Source organism: Diabrotica virgifera, chromosome 5 (genome assembly GCF_917563875.1).
Source record: "Diabrotica virgifera virgifera chromosome 5, PGI_DIABVI_V3a".
NCBI classification, from domain to species: Eukaryota; Metazoa; Arthropoda; class Insecta; order Coleoptera; family Chrysomelidae; genus Diabrotica; species Diabrotica virgifera.
Genome location: NC_065447.1, coordinates 99,048,494 through 99,068,682, shown reverse-complemented (window position 1 = coordinate 99,068,682; position 20,189 = coordinate 99,048,494). Strand labels below are relative to the sequence as shown.

The 20,189-nt window shown below is 34.0% G+C and overlaps 1 protein-coding gene across 1 annotated transcript in view; it reads left to right on the top strand.

The window, feature by feature from the left end:
- LOC126885415 (uncharacterized) overlaps positions 1 to 7,172 on the top strand; it is a 37,716-nt gene extending 30,544 nt beyond the window's left edge. The window contains exon 2 of the mRNA XM_050651983.1: positions 7,061 to 7,172. Within this exon, the coding sequence (XP_050507940.1) occupies positions 7,061 to 7,172 (112 nt within the window). The remainder of the gene's footprint in view (positions 1 to 7,060) is intronic.
- The last annotated feature ends 13,017 nt before the right edge of the window (positions 7,173 to 20,189 follow it).

Sequence of the window (20,189 nt, the reverse complement as noted above, 5' to 3'; positions counted from 1 at the left end):
TAGAGGGTGATTTGAGTACTGACTTTGTCCAATTCTTGGTCTGCTCAAGGTTGGATTGAAGTTTAAACGCTGCTGATTAAAGTTGCTAGATTCTGAAAGAACTCTTGATGGATGCTGAGTGGAAACAGCAGCTTGGCTTTGTAGTACAGTCTTTGGATAAACAGTGGTCTTTTGTGGCTTCGTAATGACTTCGAGATGACTTAATAAAGCTGATTTTGTATCTTTGTTTAATATTTTTGACAAAACCAAACAAAAATTTATTGTAAGTACACTTACTAACTTTGTAATATCAAGGTAGACGATAAAAATCAATGCAGAATGTGCAAAAAGTAGTTAAATATATTTTATTCTATTCTAAACTTCTGGGCTACTATAAGTAACTCTGCGAAATAGGAGTAGCTCAAAATAAAGATTTTCTGGGCTACTAAAAAAAGTACCCTCTTCTAGTTTTATTGTTTGAGGACAAACCAAACAAAGCAGTTAAACTAATATATTTTGTTCTATTCTAAACATCTGGACTACTGTAGAGTACCTCTGAAAATTAGAGGCAAGTCAAATAATCATAAAGATTTTTTGGGCTGCTTAAAAGCACCCCTGCTCTAATTTTATTGGTAAACCCTTTATTTTGTTCTATTTTAAACCTTTGGGCTCTAATTTTATTGTTAAACCCCTAATAATGTAGTCTGTATTACTTTGGGCTACCTTAAGGTATCCTTATTGACACAAACAATATAAATTTTTGCATAATATCATGTCTGTCGGACATTTTGCTACAAAATAAACATTAATAGGAAAACCAGTGCAGTGTGGCAACATAGCGCCTGTTACATCTCTGTGTGTTTTGACAAATACTATTGACGTTTTAAGTATTTCGAATAGGGAAGAAGGCGAGATATAGTAACTATGACAACAGAGAAAATATATTGATAACAACAAAAAAGGACCTCAAGTTTGAATTTGAAGAAAATTGTCATTTCGTAAATATTAAATATTTATAGTTCGATCTATTCACAAATAATTTAATTTATCTAACATAAAATAATTCAAAAATATCTTATAAATAACTTGGTCTTTTGGGATAAAACCCAAAAATATCATATAAATACCTTAACTCTACCAGTTTCTGTTGCAAATTTTCATATTTCCGCCTCTTTCGGGATACATAATTATTCTCTGATGACTTTTGTGGTATTTTAAACACTTTCTAATAATTTTTATAAAACTATTTGGAAGACACTTGTGATCAGTACACGCACAGAAAAAAAAAACAGTGATGCGCGGACGTCACTTGTCAAGAAGCTTAATAATCTTCTTTTTCTTCTTCTGCTTCTTTAAACTGTGATCAGCGGCCCGAAAAGACCACTACCATAAGTACAAATGTTCGAAATGTTATGTGAAGGACAATTAGAGTCAGACCAGGTTTTTATTGTAAGTAGATCAGAAGCTATAGTAGCATGAAGAGTTGCAATATTTGAGTTGCTCCAAGTGATACTGGTATCATCAGCAAAAAGAAAGATTTTCCATCGATTTTTAAACTAGTGATGTCATTAATAAAGATAAGGAAAAGTAAAGGACCCAATACTGAACCTTGAGGTACCCCACATACAATGTTTTTAAGACTAGAGTCTGTATCATTTGCTCTAACCTGTTGTTTCCTATCGTCCAAGTAAGATTGGAACCAATCTAAAGAAATACCTCGAATTCCGTAGAAATTTAGTTTTCTTATCAAAATTTTATGATTTACACAATCAAAAGCTTTGGCGTAGTCACAAAAAACGGTGGCAGTGTGAAGATTATTGTTCAGTGCTTGATAAACCTCATGTAGTACAGAAAAGATGGCATCAGTGGTGCATTTATTATTTAAAAAGCCGAACTGATTTTGTGATAAAATGTTGTTTTCAACTAGAAAGGACATAAGTCGGGCTTTTATTAGTGTCTCAATAATTTTGGAGAGTACCGGCAGTAGTGCAATAGGTCTATAATTGCAGGTATTATATAATTCACCACCCTTATGAAGAGGAATAATGATGGCTGTCTTCAGGCACTCTGGAAATTTACCTTTCTCAAAGGAATCATTAATTAGTGAGATGAGGACTTCTAACACATTTTCTGGGAGATTATAAAAATTTTTTATCGATAGACCATCACTACGGGAGGATTTGCTTTTGATACTATTGATTGTTTGGATCAGTTCATATTTATCGACTGGTTTTATAAAGAATGAATTCGAGACCTTTCTTGAATTAGGGAGATAAGCAATGGGATCTTGTTGTGGCAAAATAGTTGATGTAATATTTTTACTCACATTAACAAAGTATTCATTTAGATTTTCAGGGTCTGGAAGGGAAATTGTTTTAGCAGTGTGGGTTTTATTTCGAAGATCGTTTATTATGGACCAAGTTTCTTTTGCAACACTTTTTGAGCTTCCCAAACGGTTATGATAGTAGTCTTTTTTAGCTGATTTTATAAGTTTAAGATAGGTTGCCCTGTACTTGGTGATATATTCAGTGATAGAGATGTTGGTAGTAAATTTCCTGATATAGAGAAGAGAACGCATATTCTTGGAAGATATTCGGATATCTTTAGTAGTCCAGGGTTTGCGATGTTTTGGCTTAATTACAATTAAAGGAAATGCTTTATTGAAGATACAGACAAGCTTATCCAAAAAAGCACTGAAATTATTATCCACGTCCATAGCAGGAAAGCGCCACTCAGAGGTTAAGCAAACATTTTGGAAGTTACGAAAGTTCCGGGTGGAAAAAATCCTGCCTAAACGTCAGGTTTTCGAGGAGGGTTTGCTCAAGATATTAAACTTCGTATAAACTGTTTCATGATCAGGTAGTCCAGCATTAATAATTGTAGAGTGGACATCAATGGGTGAAAAATCTGAGAGAGTATAATCAATTATGGTAGATGAAGTTTTTGTAATCCTTGTAGGAGAATCAACGTGCATTGTTAGACCATACGATTCAAATATGTTGAACAAGGATATTTGTGTAGCACTAGCAGCAGCATAATCAATGTTAAAGTCCCCGCATAAAATTTTTCTACTTTTATGGGGCAGGTCATCTAACAAATTTAGCAGGTTCTGAAAAAATAGTTCCACGGAAGAGTTAGGTGATCTATAAATGCAAATAATATAAAGATTAAGATTCTTATTGTAAATTAACGAAAACTCAAAGAAGGCTTCACTTAGCAGAAAGTCATATATTTTTACCGAAGAAAAATCATTGGTAGTAGATAGAATTAGGGTGCCTCCGTAAGCTGAGCTTGGACGATCATACCTAGCAATTGTGGTGTATTTTTCTGCAAAAAAAGGCTCGTTGACTTCAAGCCAGTGCTCTGTAACCGCAACTACCGGGGGAAATCCTAATTCCTCTAGAAACAAAAATAATTCATCAGTTTTGTATCTTATAGAACTAATATTAATCAGAACCATGCTAAAGTTGTTATCACTAAAACAACTTGAGGATTCTAGTCCCTCAGAACACGTCGTGATGTTTAAAAATTTCGTTTTGGAGAGGCAGCGGAATAGTAATTTCGGTGACATTCCCTTGATTTTTGAAGGTGTATAATTCTTTCAGAAGTTAGAAAGGATCTGAAAGCATCAAGATCAGCTTCCGCCTCATCTGAAACAATCGCATAGGCATTGTTAAATTCCAGCAGAATTCGTCGTAGATTTTCAGTCTTAGTGGGAATTCCCTCGGAAGCCAAAAAGAGTTTAACACTTGTATTGGTAAATCCATCGTAAGACACTGTAGCTGGTTGGTCGTGTAGATAAGCAAGATGAAGTTTAATGGCTTTTAAGATATCCGGATTCTTTAATCTGGCTAGAAGATATCGAGTATTCGAGTTATTGGTTAATCTAACTCTTGGTGGGGTCAAAGGATCCAGATTTATCGAAGGTTCTAAAGTATCTTTCTTAATGAAATTTACAGGCGAATGGAACGGATTCTTAGATTTACAAACTTCGATGGCCTGCTTGTCTGTACGTATGTTTGTGTTTTCTACTTCATCTTTGTTCTTGCGAGAATTGGTAATTGGATTTTCATAGGTGACAGGACTTCTGAGATTCTTCGGATTCTTATGTGACTCAGATGAAAGCGTTGGTTCAGAATTGGAGGATTCTATAGACCATTTTATGTTAACACCAGGTTTCCAAATTTCCTTATTAAATAATAGGTTAATAGTTGTTCTAGATTTTATACCTATTTTGAACGAAGAGCCAGTTGTTGTGTCGGCATCTTTAAGGAGTGCGTAACATCTAATATATTCCTTAATGCCTAGCTTCTCTTTGATATAGTGAACAACTTGTATAGGGGTGTACTTTGGGGTCAAGTTACTAATAACTACAAAGTGACATTTATCTTCTGTAATTTTTGGCTTTTGCTCTGGACTTGGTTCGAGATGTCGGGGCTCTTCAGTTTGGGTACTTGCGGTGGCATAAGATGTATTTTTCTTCAATATTTTTTTTTAGTTGGTATAGTAGATAGATTTTTTGTAAGACTGCTCATTTGATTTGAAATTTCACCGATATTTGAAGAGAGCCTTTCTAATCCCAACTTAATCTCAGTTGAATTTGTGTCTTGGATTTCAACCTTGATAGTCTCATCTGAAGAGCCAAAAAAACTGATGATATATTAAAAATGTCGTGTTCCATCTGCCTTACAGATTTTAAAACCTTTTCAGGATTCAGCAGGTTGTTTAGTTTGTGGATCTCGTCAATTTTTTTCGTAAGATAGTCCAGTTTGCTGTCATTTTTAGTTAATAGGTCATAAGTCTCGATGAAAACAGGTAAATTGTCATTTAGTTTTTTAGTAACTTGAACTAAGGCCTCATCGTTCTCTAAAGGTATTTGATTTTTTGATAAACTTTTAATTTTGTCATTTAAATAATTTAAACTTGGAGAGTCACATATAGTACAAAAGAATCTAAGATGAGAAAATTTTTGTTCCAATAGGGCTTTAGTAATGGTCTTGTTTAATTTTGTACATTTCATAGAGAAGTTTCTTTGGCAATCTCCATTACATCTTAACTGGTTGTATTTATCCGAGTCAGAATATTGTGTAAGAAAATGTTAACAAATATACGTCATTTTCAAGGTTAGATGTGCAAAAATTAACTAGGTCGATATGATGATGGTAATAAAAATTGAAACACTTACAGCTAGTATTCACAACACATAAATCAAAACAAATAACAAAATTTGTAAACACAAGAAAACAAATCAAAACATACATCCGTATACTTCCACTGCTGGAAAACGAATGAACCGTAGCCTAATAAAGATTATTAACTAGAATTATCTGAGACATATTTCTTGTTTGAAACATTTGTTTTCGGTTGCACTGACAGTTTTCCTTTCCATAGATCTTCGCAATTCCATTTATTGGTTTTTTATTTTTTGACAGATACCTTATCGGCGGCCCGGAATAAAAACGACGTAACTGCAAAAAACCAAATTTTTCAAGAGAGCAAACAAAACGGTTTTTAAATATTTTAAATAGGGATTTATGGCGCGTTTACATGTATCCAGTAACTTGCGCCAGTCGCACTGGAACGACAGTGCCGGCATGGTAGTGGCATCATGTAAACGCTTTTTTGTTCCAGTCCAGCGCTGTCTGCCAGCACTGTCTCGAATAGAAAGGTGCTCTATTTTTCATGCCACTGGCATTCCAGTGAGACTGGCGCCAGTTACTGGATACGTGTAAAGTAACGTTTACACGTATCCAGTAACTGGCGCCAGTCTCACTGGAATGCGAGTGCTTGACTAAGACAGCGCTGGATAGGTTCGTTTACACGTATCCAGTAACTGGCGCCAATCTCACTGGCACTTTTATTAAAAATCCTAATACGGCCACTGAAACCACAGGTACGACAGCGACAGCGACTGGAACGCTGTGTTTACACGTGTCTACAACCACTGGCACGGGGTTAGAGGGGACGCGGACGAGTGCCACTAGCACGAAAAATAGACCAGCCCTCTGTTCGAGACAGCGCTGGCAGACAGCGCTGGACTGGAACAAAAAAGCGTTTACATGATGCCAGCACTGTCGTTCCAGTGCGACTGGCGCCAGTTACTGGATACATGTAAACGCGCCTTTAACGTTATTTAAATGATTAGTAATCGTCCAAGAGCATCGGTATGGCGTTTATTATTACAATGATTGCTTTTACTTTTATCCTTAAAGTAACGTTTACACGTATCCAGTAACTGGCGCCAGTCTCACTGGAATGCGAGTGCTTGACTAAGACAGCGCTGGATAGGTTCGTTTGCACGAATCCAGTAACTGGCGCCAATATCACTGGCACTCTTATTAAAAATCCTAATACTGCCACTGAAACCACAGGTACGACAGCACCAGCGACTGGAACGCTGTGTTTACACGTGTCTACAACCACTGGCACGGGGTTAAATGGGACGCGGACGAGGGCCACTGGCATGAAAAATAGACCATCTTTCTATTCGAGACAGCGCTGGCAGACAGCGCTGGACTGGAGCAAAAAAGCGTTTGCATGATGCCACTACCATGCCAGCACTGTCGTTCCAGTGCGACTGGCGCCAGTTACTGGATACATGTAAACCTGCCTTAATGGTTCGAATTTCATTATCTTAACCCATTAGCGCCGTGCGTTGCTTTAAAGCAACGGCAGATATGCCTGTATTTGGGAGGAGCTTGAAGTCATAAGACAGTCATAAAAGAGGCGTGACCTTGCAAATTCCATCAACCATAATCGCTCACACTCGGTTATGCGTATATATTGGCGGTGTTAAGAACTGTTTGTTGATTTGGTGCATTTGAAGTTGAGTATAATATTAGAACGTGAAAATAACGGACATTCCATTTGAGTAAGTACTATAATTTCGATATAAATGAAAATTATTATTTATATATGTTAAATTTGTGTTGATTATACTTCTAACAAAACATATTTTAAATAATTTATATGAATTGATCAATAACTACTTGTCAGTGCCTGTTGTAACCCAGCCGTTGCCTTAAAACAACGCTAGGCACTTGTACTACTTATATTTTAAATTTTATCATTTTTGTTCTAGACGAGGATTTTCGTTTGCTCAAGCCCTTGATATAATTTATAATGATGAACTAGGTGGCGATATTTTTGTAGAACCTCCAGATACAAATAATGTAGACACTGACGAGAATTAATATGAGCCATTCGCGAAAACCGAGTTCCCAGAGGATGTCCGTTAACTCCTAAAAATGAGTTTCTGAAAAAAGATCGAGGTTAGTTTGACACAGCTATTGAACGAAATGATGGACAATTATTATATTTCCGGTGGATGGATAATGCAGCAGTAACAATGTTTTCATCATCCTGCGGCACTCAAGAAGTAGGTCAAGTAAGAAGATTTTCTCAGAAACTCAACGGAAACATACTTGTTTCTAGACCAAAATTGATCGCCAAGTATAATACATTTATGGGAAGAACTGACCATATGGATCAGAATGTAAGTTGCTACCGGATCAGTATTCGTGGCAAAAAATGGTAATGGCCAATTTTTACGTGAATGCTCGATGTTGCATTACAAAATAGTTGGATATTGTATAATAAAACTGGCAGAGAAAAGGTGTCGCAATTAGATTATATAAGAGAGATTGTAAGCACATATTTAGCGAAGTATAGTGTACTTAGTAAAGGAAGTGGAAGACCGTCGGCTTCCTTGACAGCATCTGTCGACAGCCGAGTATCGGATGACATTATTTTGGACAACATACCATCAATCATTCGATACAGTACATTCCAGATGGGAAAAAGAGAAGATGTGCGTCTAAAACATGTAAATCTATCGTTAGATCAATGTGTTTAAAATGTTATATTGGACTATGTAGGTACTTCTTGTTTTATACCGTTTCACTCTCGATAGTGTAAATTTTTATAATTAATCACATCGAATTACATTTTTTTATGAATAAATATCTATTTTTGTTTTATTGCCTACTTTACTGTATCCCAAATGCTTTAATTTTTTGGTTGATTATTTTCAACAAAAACCAGGTAGTGTAAGCGCCTAGCGTTGCTTTAAGGCAACACTTAATATCTCAGAAATGAAATATCTCAGAAAAAATATTTTATGAAGTTTTTTATTATTTAAACACAGTTCATTATTAATATTGCAAAAAATAATACAAAATCAATAATTTATTAATCTCGGCGCTAATGGGTTAATTTAATCCCCCCATTTCAACCATTTTGACAGGGCGTCATTCTTCATCTAAAAATTTAAACATTAAAATGGTGATTGAATAAAAAGTAACCGTCCGGAGTATCGGTATGGCGTTTATCCTTACAATAATAGCTTTAAGTTTCATCCCCATTCGTTCGGAATTCATTATCTCAATTTAACCCCCCATTTTTTAACCTATCTACAGTTGCGTCATTTTTGATCTGAAAATTTTTGTGCACAAAAAAAAATTTTGAAATATTTATTATTCTGTTAATGATTCAGTGAATTTGTACTCTACGAGCCCCTTAGTGGGAAAGTTTTGGGGTAGCTCTGATTTCTTCCATTATATATGGATTTTGGGCTGCTAAATCCGAATCTGAGGTTTGCGGACAAAATTTCGTGACGGAACATGGAAAAAATCACGAAAAAAGCGAAAAATTCCTGCTTTTTCCCGCTTTTTGCTTAAATCCCGAAAATTATTAACTTTAAGTAAGTGGTGTGCTAACAAAAATTAAAGTACATAAAATTCTCTACAAATATCAGTATGTACTTTTTTTTCAGATGAACCGTTCGGTCTAAAGTGCAAGTTGAAAATTGCTAATTTTCAACGATCTCTGTAAACCCAGATTTTACATTCCAAAATTTTATTTTTTATTAGAATGCTGTCATTTGGTACATTTCTGCTAGTTTCTGCACAAGTAATTAAAAAGAGAAAACAGTCGAAATTGTACAAATTCAGTATCACAACAGGCCAGACAGGGGGCCACGTTCTGCCAACAGTTGAAGCTTGGATTTAAATTTTTCTGGCACATATTTTACAATATTTTTTACATCATTAGAAAGAATCACTGTTTTGTCTAAGTTGAAGAAGATCTCCTCTAGTTGATCCACCATTGTTGATGGTAGGGCCATTGACTTAATCACTATTTTGGCCAGAGTTCTGTGAGCAAACATATGAGCTCGTACTGCCCTTGTGTAAGCGTGACCAGGCATAATTTTTTCGGTTCGTTTTGCCGCATATATGCTATTGAAAAGTTCAGCCAATCCACCGCCTTGCATAATTTAACCAATTGCCCCCATGAAGGACATCAATAGTGAAATCCACCGAGCCTTATAACAACATTTGACAGATCAGGATCATCTGGACGACTAGCAAGGATGTCTCTTGGCTTGAGGTAGAGGGGTTGGTCAAATGTCACCAGACATGTAACTTGCTTCAAGGATTTAGTTTTCTCTACTCCGTTCAACCATTCTGTAAATTTTGTGTCATAATCACTTGGAGGAGCGTTGATAAATAGCTGGTAAACAATAAATGTTATTTCATATGGCATGTTTCTTGTGACAGCTTCCATGAATCCATTCCATCCTAAGAAGCCGGGAATATCTCTACGTTTCCCATAGAGCCACATAAGATCACAAGAGCACAGAAGCCACAGATGGAGTCACAGTTTCAGTTGGTGTGAAGATTTCCTTTGGATCTATTATCTTGATTTCTGATAAGCCTTGAGGTTTTCTCCTTTCAAAATGAATTAGTTGAACAGCTCCCTGACTTGCATAAATCTCAGGCGTGAGTTTTGTTTTTCGTTTTTAACCGAGGAATAGATTGGTTAGGTGCTACTGCATGTTTTGGTGCAATACAAAAAATGCCACCCATGACGTGAAAAGTGTTGTATCCGTCGATTTTATGTACTTTAAAATCAGCATTATTGTACACCTGCTGTGTAAAGCACGGCTGGTCAATTTTCGGCGGATCGCCTGCGATTGCTGATTTTTTCAGACAAATAGCTTCTTTATAGGATGAACGAAACCCCAAAGAGGAAACTACAACAACCAATTTTCTTGATCCATACTTTTTGTAGAGTAACACGGGCAACCCTACAAGGACTGGTGAGACGAATGATCTGGGCCTTACCCCCGCTACAAGACTATGAGCAAGCGCGTTACTTTCCTTCTTCCAGTTATCATACCCCCACGTTTTTTATGAAGTACAACTTTTTCCATCATAAATGTACGTAGTGTTTCAGGAATTAGTTCTTCATTTCCTTCTAAAAACTTATCCGGTGGGGGCATTCCTGTGTCTCATAAACCTGGCTCCGGACATCCTCAACAATAATGGCAGCAGCCGTCTGAACAATCCGTAGTCTTTTCTCTTTTTCATTTTTTAACGCTTGTTGGTACCAAGCGTCGTTCAATATTTTGTAACCTGTGTCTTTGAAACAAACCACCGACTTCTTGTTTCGGGACATGGTAATAATTATATCGCTTCCGTATTTTTTGAGTAGATGAGCTTTGGTTGTCTTTTTGTCAGGACGATATTTACCCTTGATTTGGTCGATCAACTCATCGAGCAAAAATTGGCACTCCCCATCCCTATTCTCCAAATAATTGTAATCACCTTGCATTGCTCTTTCAACATCATCGGCAAATGGACCCGATTTTTTAATCTTTTTTTGAGTGATTGGGCGATTGTACAGTTCCCTCATGCATAACCTATGATACCGGCAATCAGAGGCTACTAAGTCTGAGACAGGCAAAAGGCGTTTGATTATGGCTTTGCCATACTGATCATCACGTTCTTTTGTTCGTTTTATAACAGTTTCTTTAAATTTTAAAACTCGAACCTGATACACCATATTGCGGTTGGTTGTCTTTTTACTTTGCTGTTCTATAAACTCAAGTGTTATGACGAGACCACACATAAAACATTGAGTTTTGAAATTAAAAGATGGTGCAGTAGAACGTCTTTGAACTTGCTCCCTATCCTCCTCAACTTTCTTCAAGTGTAAGCGTTAATCATTTTTACATCATTGTAATTTTTACGACCTCACGTTATTAACAGCTTAATTAATTTTACTCTGTCAATAAAAAAAGAAGAATTATTGGAAATAATTCTTATTTATTTATAAGTAGTAGAAATGTATTATGTATTTATAAGAAACTAGGAGAAATTTATCAAATGACAGCATTCTAATAAAAAATAAAGTGGGTTTTGCAGAGACCTTTCAAAATTCGCAATTCTCAACTTGCACTTTAGATCGAACGGTTCGTCTGAAAAAAAAATAGTGATATTTGTAGATAATTTTAAGTACTTTAATTTATGTTAACAGGTCATTTACTAAAAGTTAATAGTTTTCGAGATTTAAGCAAAAAAGCTAGAAAAAGCAGAAATTTTTCGCTTTTTTCGCGATTTTTTCAATGTTCCGTCACGAAATTTTGTCCGCAAACCTCATATTCGGATTCAGCAGCCCAAAATCTATATATAATGAAAGAAATCAGAACTACCCCAAAACTTTCCTAGTCAAAACATAATTTTATTGAATCATAATTGTTACAGCGATGGCTCTTATTTTCATCCTTATTGGTCCGAATTTCATTATCTTAATTTAGTCCTCCCATTTTCAATCCTATTTACAGTTGCGTCATTCTTCATCTAAAACAAGGTCTAAAATGGCGCATATTTCAATAACGACGCAACTACTCTGTGGTGGCTCAGCACATAGTTACAGTTCTGTCGCTATTGTATCATTTGTATACTTACAGTATTTTAGAAGTTAATTATGTAATAAACAAGAATTGACAAAATTTGTAGTTACGTCATTCTTACTCCGGACCGGCGTTATATAGTAAAAATATTTGGAAAATAAATATTGTTTTGCATTCTGGGTAACTAATTATTATATAAAGTTTTTGTTAAAAATATGTGCTTTTACAAGAATTTTTTCTAAATTATATGAAATAAGAAATTTCATTCTAAAGGTGTACGGACAATCCCTGGACAAATAATCCCGGACAAAAATTCACACAAATTATTCCTGGACTAAGAATCCCCAGACAATGAACCCAGTAAATGAACGCCAATTACAGCAATACCGTGTATTTCTCAGGGTCACCACCGAGTTTTTACTCATACTTGTTATCAAGTTATTTTAGAAAATCTTAATCTCAATCCTATTACAAAGTCATTTGAATTTAAATGATGTGAGTAAGATTCCGGCACAGGTAGCAATTAATAAAAAATTTTCTATATTATGGTATCGATTGTCCCTTTAATTATTCTACCTGCTATTCAGTAGGGTAAGTCTCAAAACTGAAGGACGCCATTCCAGTACAAATGACTTTTTAATAGTATCAAGATTAAAGTCTTCTAAAATAATTTGATTCCAACTTCTCAAACAACTCAAAAAGTATGTATTTTATCGAAAAAAATATTCTTAGCAAAAATGTAGCTTAAAAAAATAAAAAAAAAATTCAAAAATGGGATATCTATGAAATCTATAGACCTAGTAAAAGTTGTAGCTCATGAAAAGTACGTTCTTATTTGTCAGTTTTTAAATCGAATATTTCAATGTGATATAATAAAAAAATTAAGCACTTTTCAGGTATAACACATTAGGTAATAGTTATTTTCCTATCAAATGCAGAAAGTCATTCTTTTTCGCACGCGACTGCAGTTTGCCGAACGACGCGAAACGGTAGTTCGGCAAGCAGTCGAGTGCGGAAAAGAGACTTTCTGCAAGAGTTAGGAACAATATTTTTTCTAAGAGTCTTTAAAAAATTACCAAATCTTAATCAATTAATTTAATTAATATGAAAATACATACACAAATTAATTCTTTGACAAGGTTGTCAAAACCAAACTTTCAATATAATTAGTTAGCATGACGATGATTCCAAACGACTGTTATTGTCTACCGATTTGACTTTCGAACATTATGTAAAAATAATTTTATTTCATCGAATTGTCGCGTAAATTTCATTAAAACAGGAACACAATAAGATATATTTGAAATAAATTAGTAAATAGTATCTAAATATTAGATACTTCTATAAACTTAGAAATATGGATACTTCTCTTCATGTATCTAAATATTAGTTTATTGCATGTATTATAATTACTTTAGGGCCATATTAACCTATCTAAATTAACACGCATGCGGAAAAGTAAAAACCGCGTGCGGAAAAGTAACACGCGTCCGGAAAATAACACGCGTGCGGAAAAGTGAAACTTTCTAAACTAAAATGCGTGCGCGAAAGTAGACATTTTTGCACGCTCGTAGAAAAAACTTTTTTAAATCGTTTAAAAATAGATATTTGCCTAACAAGTGCGGAAAGCGATATTTTCCCGCACGAGACTGCCGTTGACCCGAACGACGCGATAGCGGAGTTCGGGCAAGCAGTTGTGCGGGGAAGAAAATTTTGCGCATGAGTTAAAAACAATATTTTTCTAGGGACGTACGTTTAGAAAAAAGTCACAAAAAATAGAGTCATATCAACTTTTATTTAGGAGTGAAAATACACAAATTAATTTTTTGACAAGGTTCTCAAAACCAAACTTTCAATATAATGGGTTACCACGACGACGCTATTGGTCTCCATGACGACGATTTAAAACCATTGTACAAAATTGTCTACTCATTTGACTTTTAAATATTATGTCAAAATAATTTTATTTCATCGAGTTATTGCGGTAACTTCATTAAAGCATGAACACAATAAAATACATTTATAATAAATTAGTAAATAATATTTAAATATTATACAGAACAAGCAAAAACTTCGTTTGTATAATGGTATAGAAAGTTTATTGAAAAACTATTAAAAAGTCATCCAAAAGTATTCGCAAAACGTTTTCAATCTAGATCAGATCATCTTCAGTGCCGAGAACGAAGTATTTCCACGTTAGAATGAATACAGAAGGTTAAAATTTTGACTAGTTAAAAAAAATGTGGAATATACTTACGTTCTGCTTAGTACATGAAACTAGCAACCTTGTAGAATAGGTGACATCGAGAAATATGATTTACATTTAAAAAAAAATGATGTTAGTGGCGACTCTAAGTCGATGTTAGGTGATAAAATTTTAAGAGTGCTCAAAGGGCAACATGATTCACTGCTCGATGGTAACGTGTGGTACTTGCCAGTTAGATGGACACAGACCAACAAGAATATAGGAGATGACAATCTATTTATCAGAGTGAAGTGACATGACAAGACAGGTAGTCAATTTTTGGTTATGAATTTAAATTCAAATTATCAGTTAAGCTAAATGGATGTTAATAACTGTATTAAAGTGTAATTTAAATTATAATGAAATTAGATTTTATTGTAAAAGTCTAAAAGATAACTCTCTGTTACAGAAACAACTGTTGTTATTGTTATGTTAATAAAAATGTTATTCATAGTAAAATCAATGACATCATTGATGACAGTTTAAAAAAGAAGAAGAAAGTTTAATTTAGTTTTGAAATAGAAAGAGAACTGTAAAAAACTTGAAGTAGACAACTAATGGAAGGAAAATACCAGAAAACTTATAATTGTAAAAAGATTTTAAAAAGAGTAATGTTGGTTGCCTATGATTACATAGCCCAACAAAAAAAAATTTTGTCTTGCTGCCGAAAAAAATCAACTGATTTTAGTTAATTCATCTGTGCTGATTCCAAAAATACAAACCTTTTCTTTGTATCAGCTCTAGTTTTCGAGATATAACATACTTATCAAATACTTAAATATTCTTACATTTCTGTATATTCCACCACTATAATTGCAATATGTTTAAAAACAAACTTAACAAATTCTAAGAAAAATGGGCAAATGAACAAAAGGGCCTATTTTGGTGTTCATTTAGGAGATCAAGATAAATCCTGAGCTCCACATGTAGTGTGCCAAACTTGTATTGAAAACTTGCGACAGTGGACGAAAGGACAACGAAAATGTTTAAATTTGGTTTTCCAATGGTATGGAGGGAACCAAAAAATCATTTTGACGATTGCTATTTCTGTCTTGTGAATATAAAGGGCATTAATCGTAACAATCGACATACGTGAATATATCCTAACCTGGATTCAGCAATAAGACCAATTCCACATCAACTTGAGCAGATACCCATTAAAATATTTAGCAGCCTACCTATGTTAACAGAGGATAATGCCGAAACGTTATTTGACGAACTACAGACTAATAGATTTGAGGAAGACAACAGTGATTTTAAAGGGGATTCAACACGTCCTGAGCGCTTTACTCAGAAAGAGCTAAGCGATCTTATCAGAAATTTGAACCTTCCAAAGGATTCTTCTTATTTGCTTACCTCCAGACTAAAAGAAAATAATGTTCTTCGCCCGGACACCAAAATTACATACTACCGTAATAGAGACAAAAGATCTTTTGCCTTTTTTCCTCAGCAAGATGATATGGTTTTTTAAAGGACTGTTAGAAAAAATGGATGTATCGGAGTGCACTCCAGATCACTGGCGTCTTTTTATCGACAGTTCCAAACGAAGTTTAAAGTGTGTCCTTCTACGTAATGGCAACAAATACGAAAGTATACCAATGGGGCATTAGAGTGGAATAAATGCTCAACAATTTTAACAAACACGGTTGTCATATGAGTATTAAAATTCATTACCTCCACAGACACTTAAACCGTTTCCCAGAAAATCTTCACCAATATATCAAAATGTTGGAAATGTGGTATCAGGAAGATGGAGCTATCACATGATGGCGGATTACTGCTGGAGTCTTCAAAGGAACCGTCCTTTTAAAGCCTTTGCAAGAAAATCATATAAAAGGAAGTTTTTAGGTGACGCCGAATAACATATTTTTGTTGTGACGCTGCCGGTTAGGTTAGATGAAAAGTTTAGTTTTTTGGCAGATATGTGTGATGATTTTTGTAAGTACATTATTGTGCAATAAATATCTTACTTTTTATTCGTATTTGGTTTATTTCATGGGTAGCAGCACTACATATGTAAATGGTACTGCGTTAAATTACTCTATATGTTAGAAATGTGATCTCTTGTCGTATTTCCTGAAAACGATCTGATAGAACAAATCTGGTGCCATTTTTGTATTCAGCAGACCCAAATTATCTAGAAAAAGTAAAAAAATTTCCGGCAGCAAACTGTGTGTTTACCAGTGTTATGGTTTTAATGGGTAACAGAGAAAGAGACAATTGATAAATTCAGCTGATTATTGTTTGAATTAGTTAACTAACAATTTGGAATCTACAGATGGTACTGGAGAAAACAGGCTGAAATGGGTGAAAGAAATTTTTTTTTTGATATTACTGTAGAAGTTTTTTTTTAAGAGAGGTTTAGCAAAAAGCAGGTTAAATACGAAATAAAAAATAAAAAAATTAAAAACAAGTAGTAGTGATTGCCTGATATGTTGATGTTGAAAAAAATATAATTTGTTTAAATTACTGAAAGGATAATAGATATGTATTTACTGAAATGATAAGGGATGTTGGACGCCAATTAATTCACAATATCCAGGATAAGAACTTTTTACGGTTGGATTTGTACGAAGACCTTGAGATTTCTAGAGGCATGAGGACAAGCCCCAATTGCGTTAACCGCCAAACTAGTTTAAATCGACCTTTTATTCCTATCCACCGACAATAATTATTCCCCTAACATAAAACAGACTCTATTTATAATTTATCCATTCTTTTTTCTTCTCCTTTGTAACTGTGTTTTCCCCCCTTTCCATTCACCCCACTAGTATCTAATATTTACTACTTCCATACTCCATCACCCATTAACATTATATCAATATACCCCTTGTTTCTTACCTTTCTCATTCCCTCTTTCACTACCCCATCCCCAATACAATTTACCTTCTCTCTTTCCCAATCCGCCTGGATATTATTTCCTAATCATATAGTTATATTGCCATCCCTAACACAGTATACTTTCTTCCTTTATTTCCAATCCTGTTTCATACACCTTTCCAATCTCTTAGTTATTTTGCCATTCCTCATGTCTCTGAATTTTTCAGCTACAAAATTCAAAATTCTCAGTTTGCCATTTCAGAAAATAACCTTCAACCCTCAACATTGATTAGTTAGCTGGCACCTTAATATTCACTCACACAATAAATAGTTTGCCTGTTATGTTATAGCTCATTAAATTTTTTCATCGTTTCCGTTCTATCACTAATTACAGCTCATTTAAAATTGCTTGTCACACATTTCAATTTGCATTTTTGATAATAACACTTATGTCATTCCCCTTTTTTCTACATTCTTTCAAAGCATAATTTCATTTAATCTGACATTTTACATCCCTTACTATTTCAGTAAATACATATCTATTATCCTTTCAGTAATTTAAACAAATTATATTTTTTTCAACATCAACATATCAGGCAATCACTACTATCTGTTTTTAAATTTTTTTTTATTTTGTATTTAACCTGCTTTTTGCTAAACCTCTCTTAACAAAAAACTTCTAGAGTAATATCAAAAAAAAATTTCTTTCACCCATTTCAGCCTGTTTTCTCCAGTATCACCTGTAGATTTCAGATTGTTAGTTAACTAATTCAAATAATAATCAGCTAAATTTATCAATTTTCTCTTTCTCTCTTACCCATTACAACCATAATCATAGGCAGCCAACATTACTCTTTTCACAATATTTTTACAATATTACTAGTTTTCTGGTATTTTCCTGCCATTAGTTGTCTACATTCAAGTTTTTTTCAGTTCTCTTTCTATTTCAAAACTAAATTAAACTTCCTTTTTTTAAACTGTCATCAATGATGTCATTGATTTTACTATGAATACCATTTTTATTAACATAACAATAACAACAGTTCTTTCTCTAAAAGAGAGTTATCTTTTAGACTTTTACAATAGAATCTAATCTCATTATAATTTAAATTCCACTTTAATACAGTTATTAACATCCATTTAGCTTAACTGATAATTTGAATTTAAATTCATAACCAAAAATTGATTACCTGTCTTGTCATATCACTTCAGTCTGATAAATAGATTGTCATCTCCTATATTCTTGTTGGTCTCTGTCCATCTAACTGGCAAGTACCACACGTTACCATCGATCAGTGAATCATGTTGCCCTTTGAGCACTCTTAAAATTTTATCACCTAACATCGACTTAGAGTCGCCACTAACATCATTTTTTAAAAATATAAATCATATTTCTCGATGTCGCCTATTCTACAAGGTTGCTAGTTTTATGTACTAAGCAGAACGTAAGTATATTCCACAATTTTTCTTTAACAAGTCATAATTTTAACCTGTTGTATTCATTCTAACGTGAAAATACTTCGTTCTAGGCACTGAAGATGATCTGATCTAGATTGAAAACGTTTTGCGAATACTTTTGGTTGACTTTTTAATAGTTTTTCAACAAACTTTTTATACCATTATACAAACGAAGATTTTACTTGTTCTGTATGATTTTCAATTATGGTATACAGCCAGCTACTGGGACTTTCCCATTGATTTTATCTAAATATTAGTTTATTGCATGTAGTATAGTATATTATAATGCCATATTAGAAGGTATTCTACTTTCCCGCACGCCATGCGGAAAAGTGCAACTTTCGGAAATGAAATGCGTGCAGGAAAGTGGCTGCTTTAGCACGGCCGTAGAAAAGTTTTATTTTTGTTTCTTCTAAAAGTCTCTAGCATCAAAACTAAGCAAGTTGCGCTCAAAATAAAGTTTAACTGGGCATACTAAAGTCTAAAAATTTAACTGGGCATTACCGCTTTACAATTTACTTTGATTATGCATTTTTGATATCATCTCTAAGTTTTACACGTTAAAAATGTTTATTTTTGAGAGCGCTGTAGGTGAAAGGGCTTAAAGTAGTCACTAATAACGAGCGTATGCAAAAGAACAACGATATTCTTAACCATATTTTGTCTTACAGAAAAACAAAATAAAGCCAAAATATTTATAAAACCAACACCAAAATTTTTTACTTTGAGATTTTTCGTATTATTAATACTTTTAAAATTATTTTGAGAAAACGGCATTTCTCCAAAATAAAAAAAATATTTTACTAAAAATACATTTTTTTTAAATAAGCGCTTTGATCCGATTATACTTATACAGGATATAAGTAATACATATTATAGGTATAAGTAAACGTTAAAGCGGAAACGATTAATTTCGTTTCAAGTGCTAAACATTTTCACGATTTATTTACAAAAAAAAAATTGGCAATTTTATTTTGAGCATAACTCGCTTAGTTTTCATGCTAAAAACTTTTAAAGAAAATAAAAATAAAGCTTCTTTTAAATATTTTAGAAAAGTTTTTATCAGTTTTCCCCGAAAACAGCTTATTTTCTTATTATTTCACGTTAAAATATTTGATTTGGGATTTGAAGATTAAGAACGTATTTTTCATGAGCTTCAACTTTGCTTATACTGCGTCTACAGAATTCATGAATAGGTACACCATTTTTTTGTGTTTTATAAGCTAAATTTTTGCTAAGAATATTTTTTCGACAACATATTTTCCGTTTATTCCGATTATTCCTTACTCTTTGGAAAGGAGTGCAAGCAAAAATGCAATATTCTGCTTCGCCTATGACGCCACAATCTATACATTAATCGTTTGTGGTCTTTTAACTCTTTACGAGTTAGTAGGACCAAAAGGAGCCATGGCCGGTAAAAATGGCAGAAAATAATAATTTATTCTTCTAAACCTAAATTTGCACCATGTTACCATATCGGGGAATAACATTGAGCCTTCGTCGTTTGTGCCTCTCATTTGATTCATTTGCCATATTTGGAGCATATTATGTGGTCTTACTTTGGATTTTGTATCTGGTAGATGACCGATTTCTCTGTTATAAAGAATTTCGTTTTCTTTAGCTAGTAGGTGAATGTGGAGCGTAGCCATTATGATCTGTAGGGGGCATTTATTCTGGCAGGCATGGTACTTTTAGTAGGGACTTCCTTTGTGATTTTGTAAGCATTTTTTTATATAGCTGTTCTCGAGTTTTCATACCATATGGGAGCGCCGTATAAAAGGTAGAATGTACAACCTGAAGGTAGGTTATACATTAATATACATTACTATTTTGAGGGCATTTTTACCACCGATGTTTGACATAATTTTTATTATTGCCGCTAAACTATCGTCTGCTCTATGGACTACTTTAATCAGGCTTGTGAATCTACGACCTGTATCTAGTTGGATGTTCACATATGAGGCGCTCGGAACAACAGTGACCTAACAAACA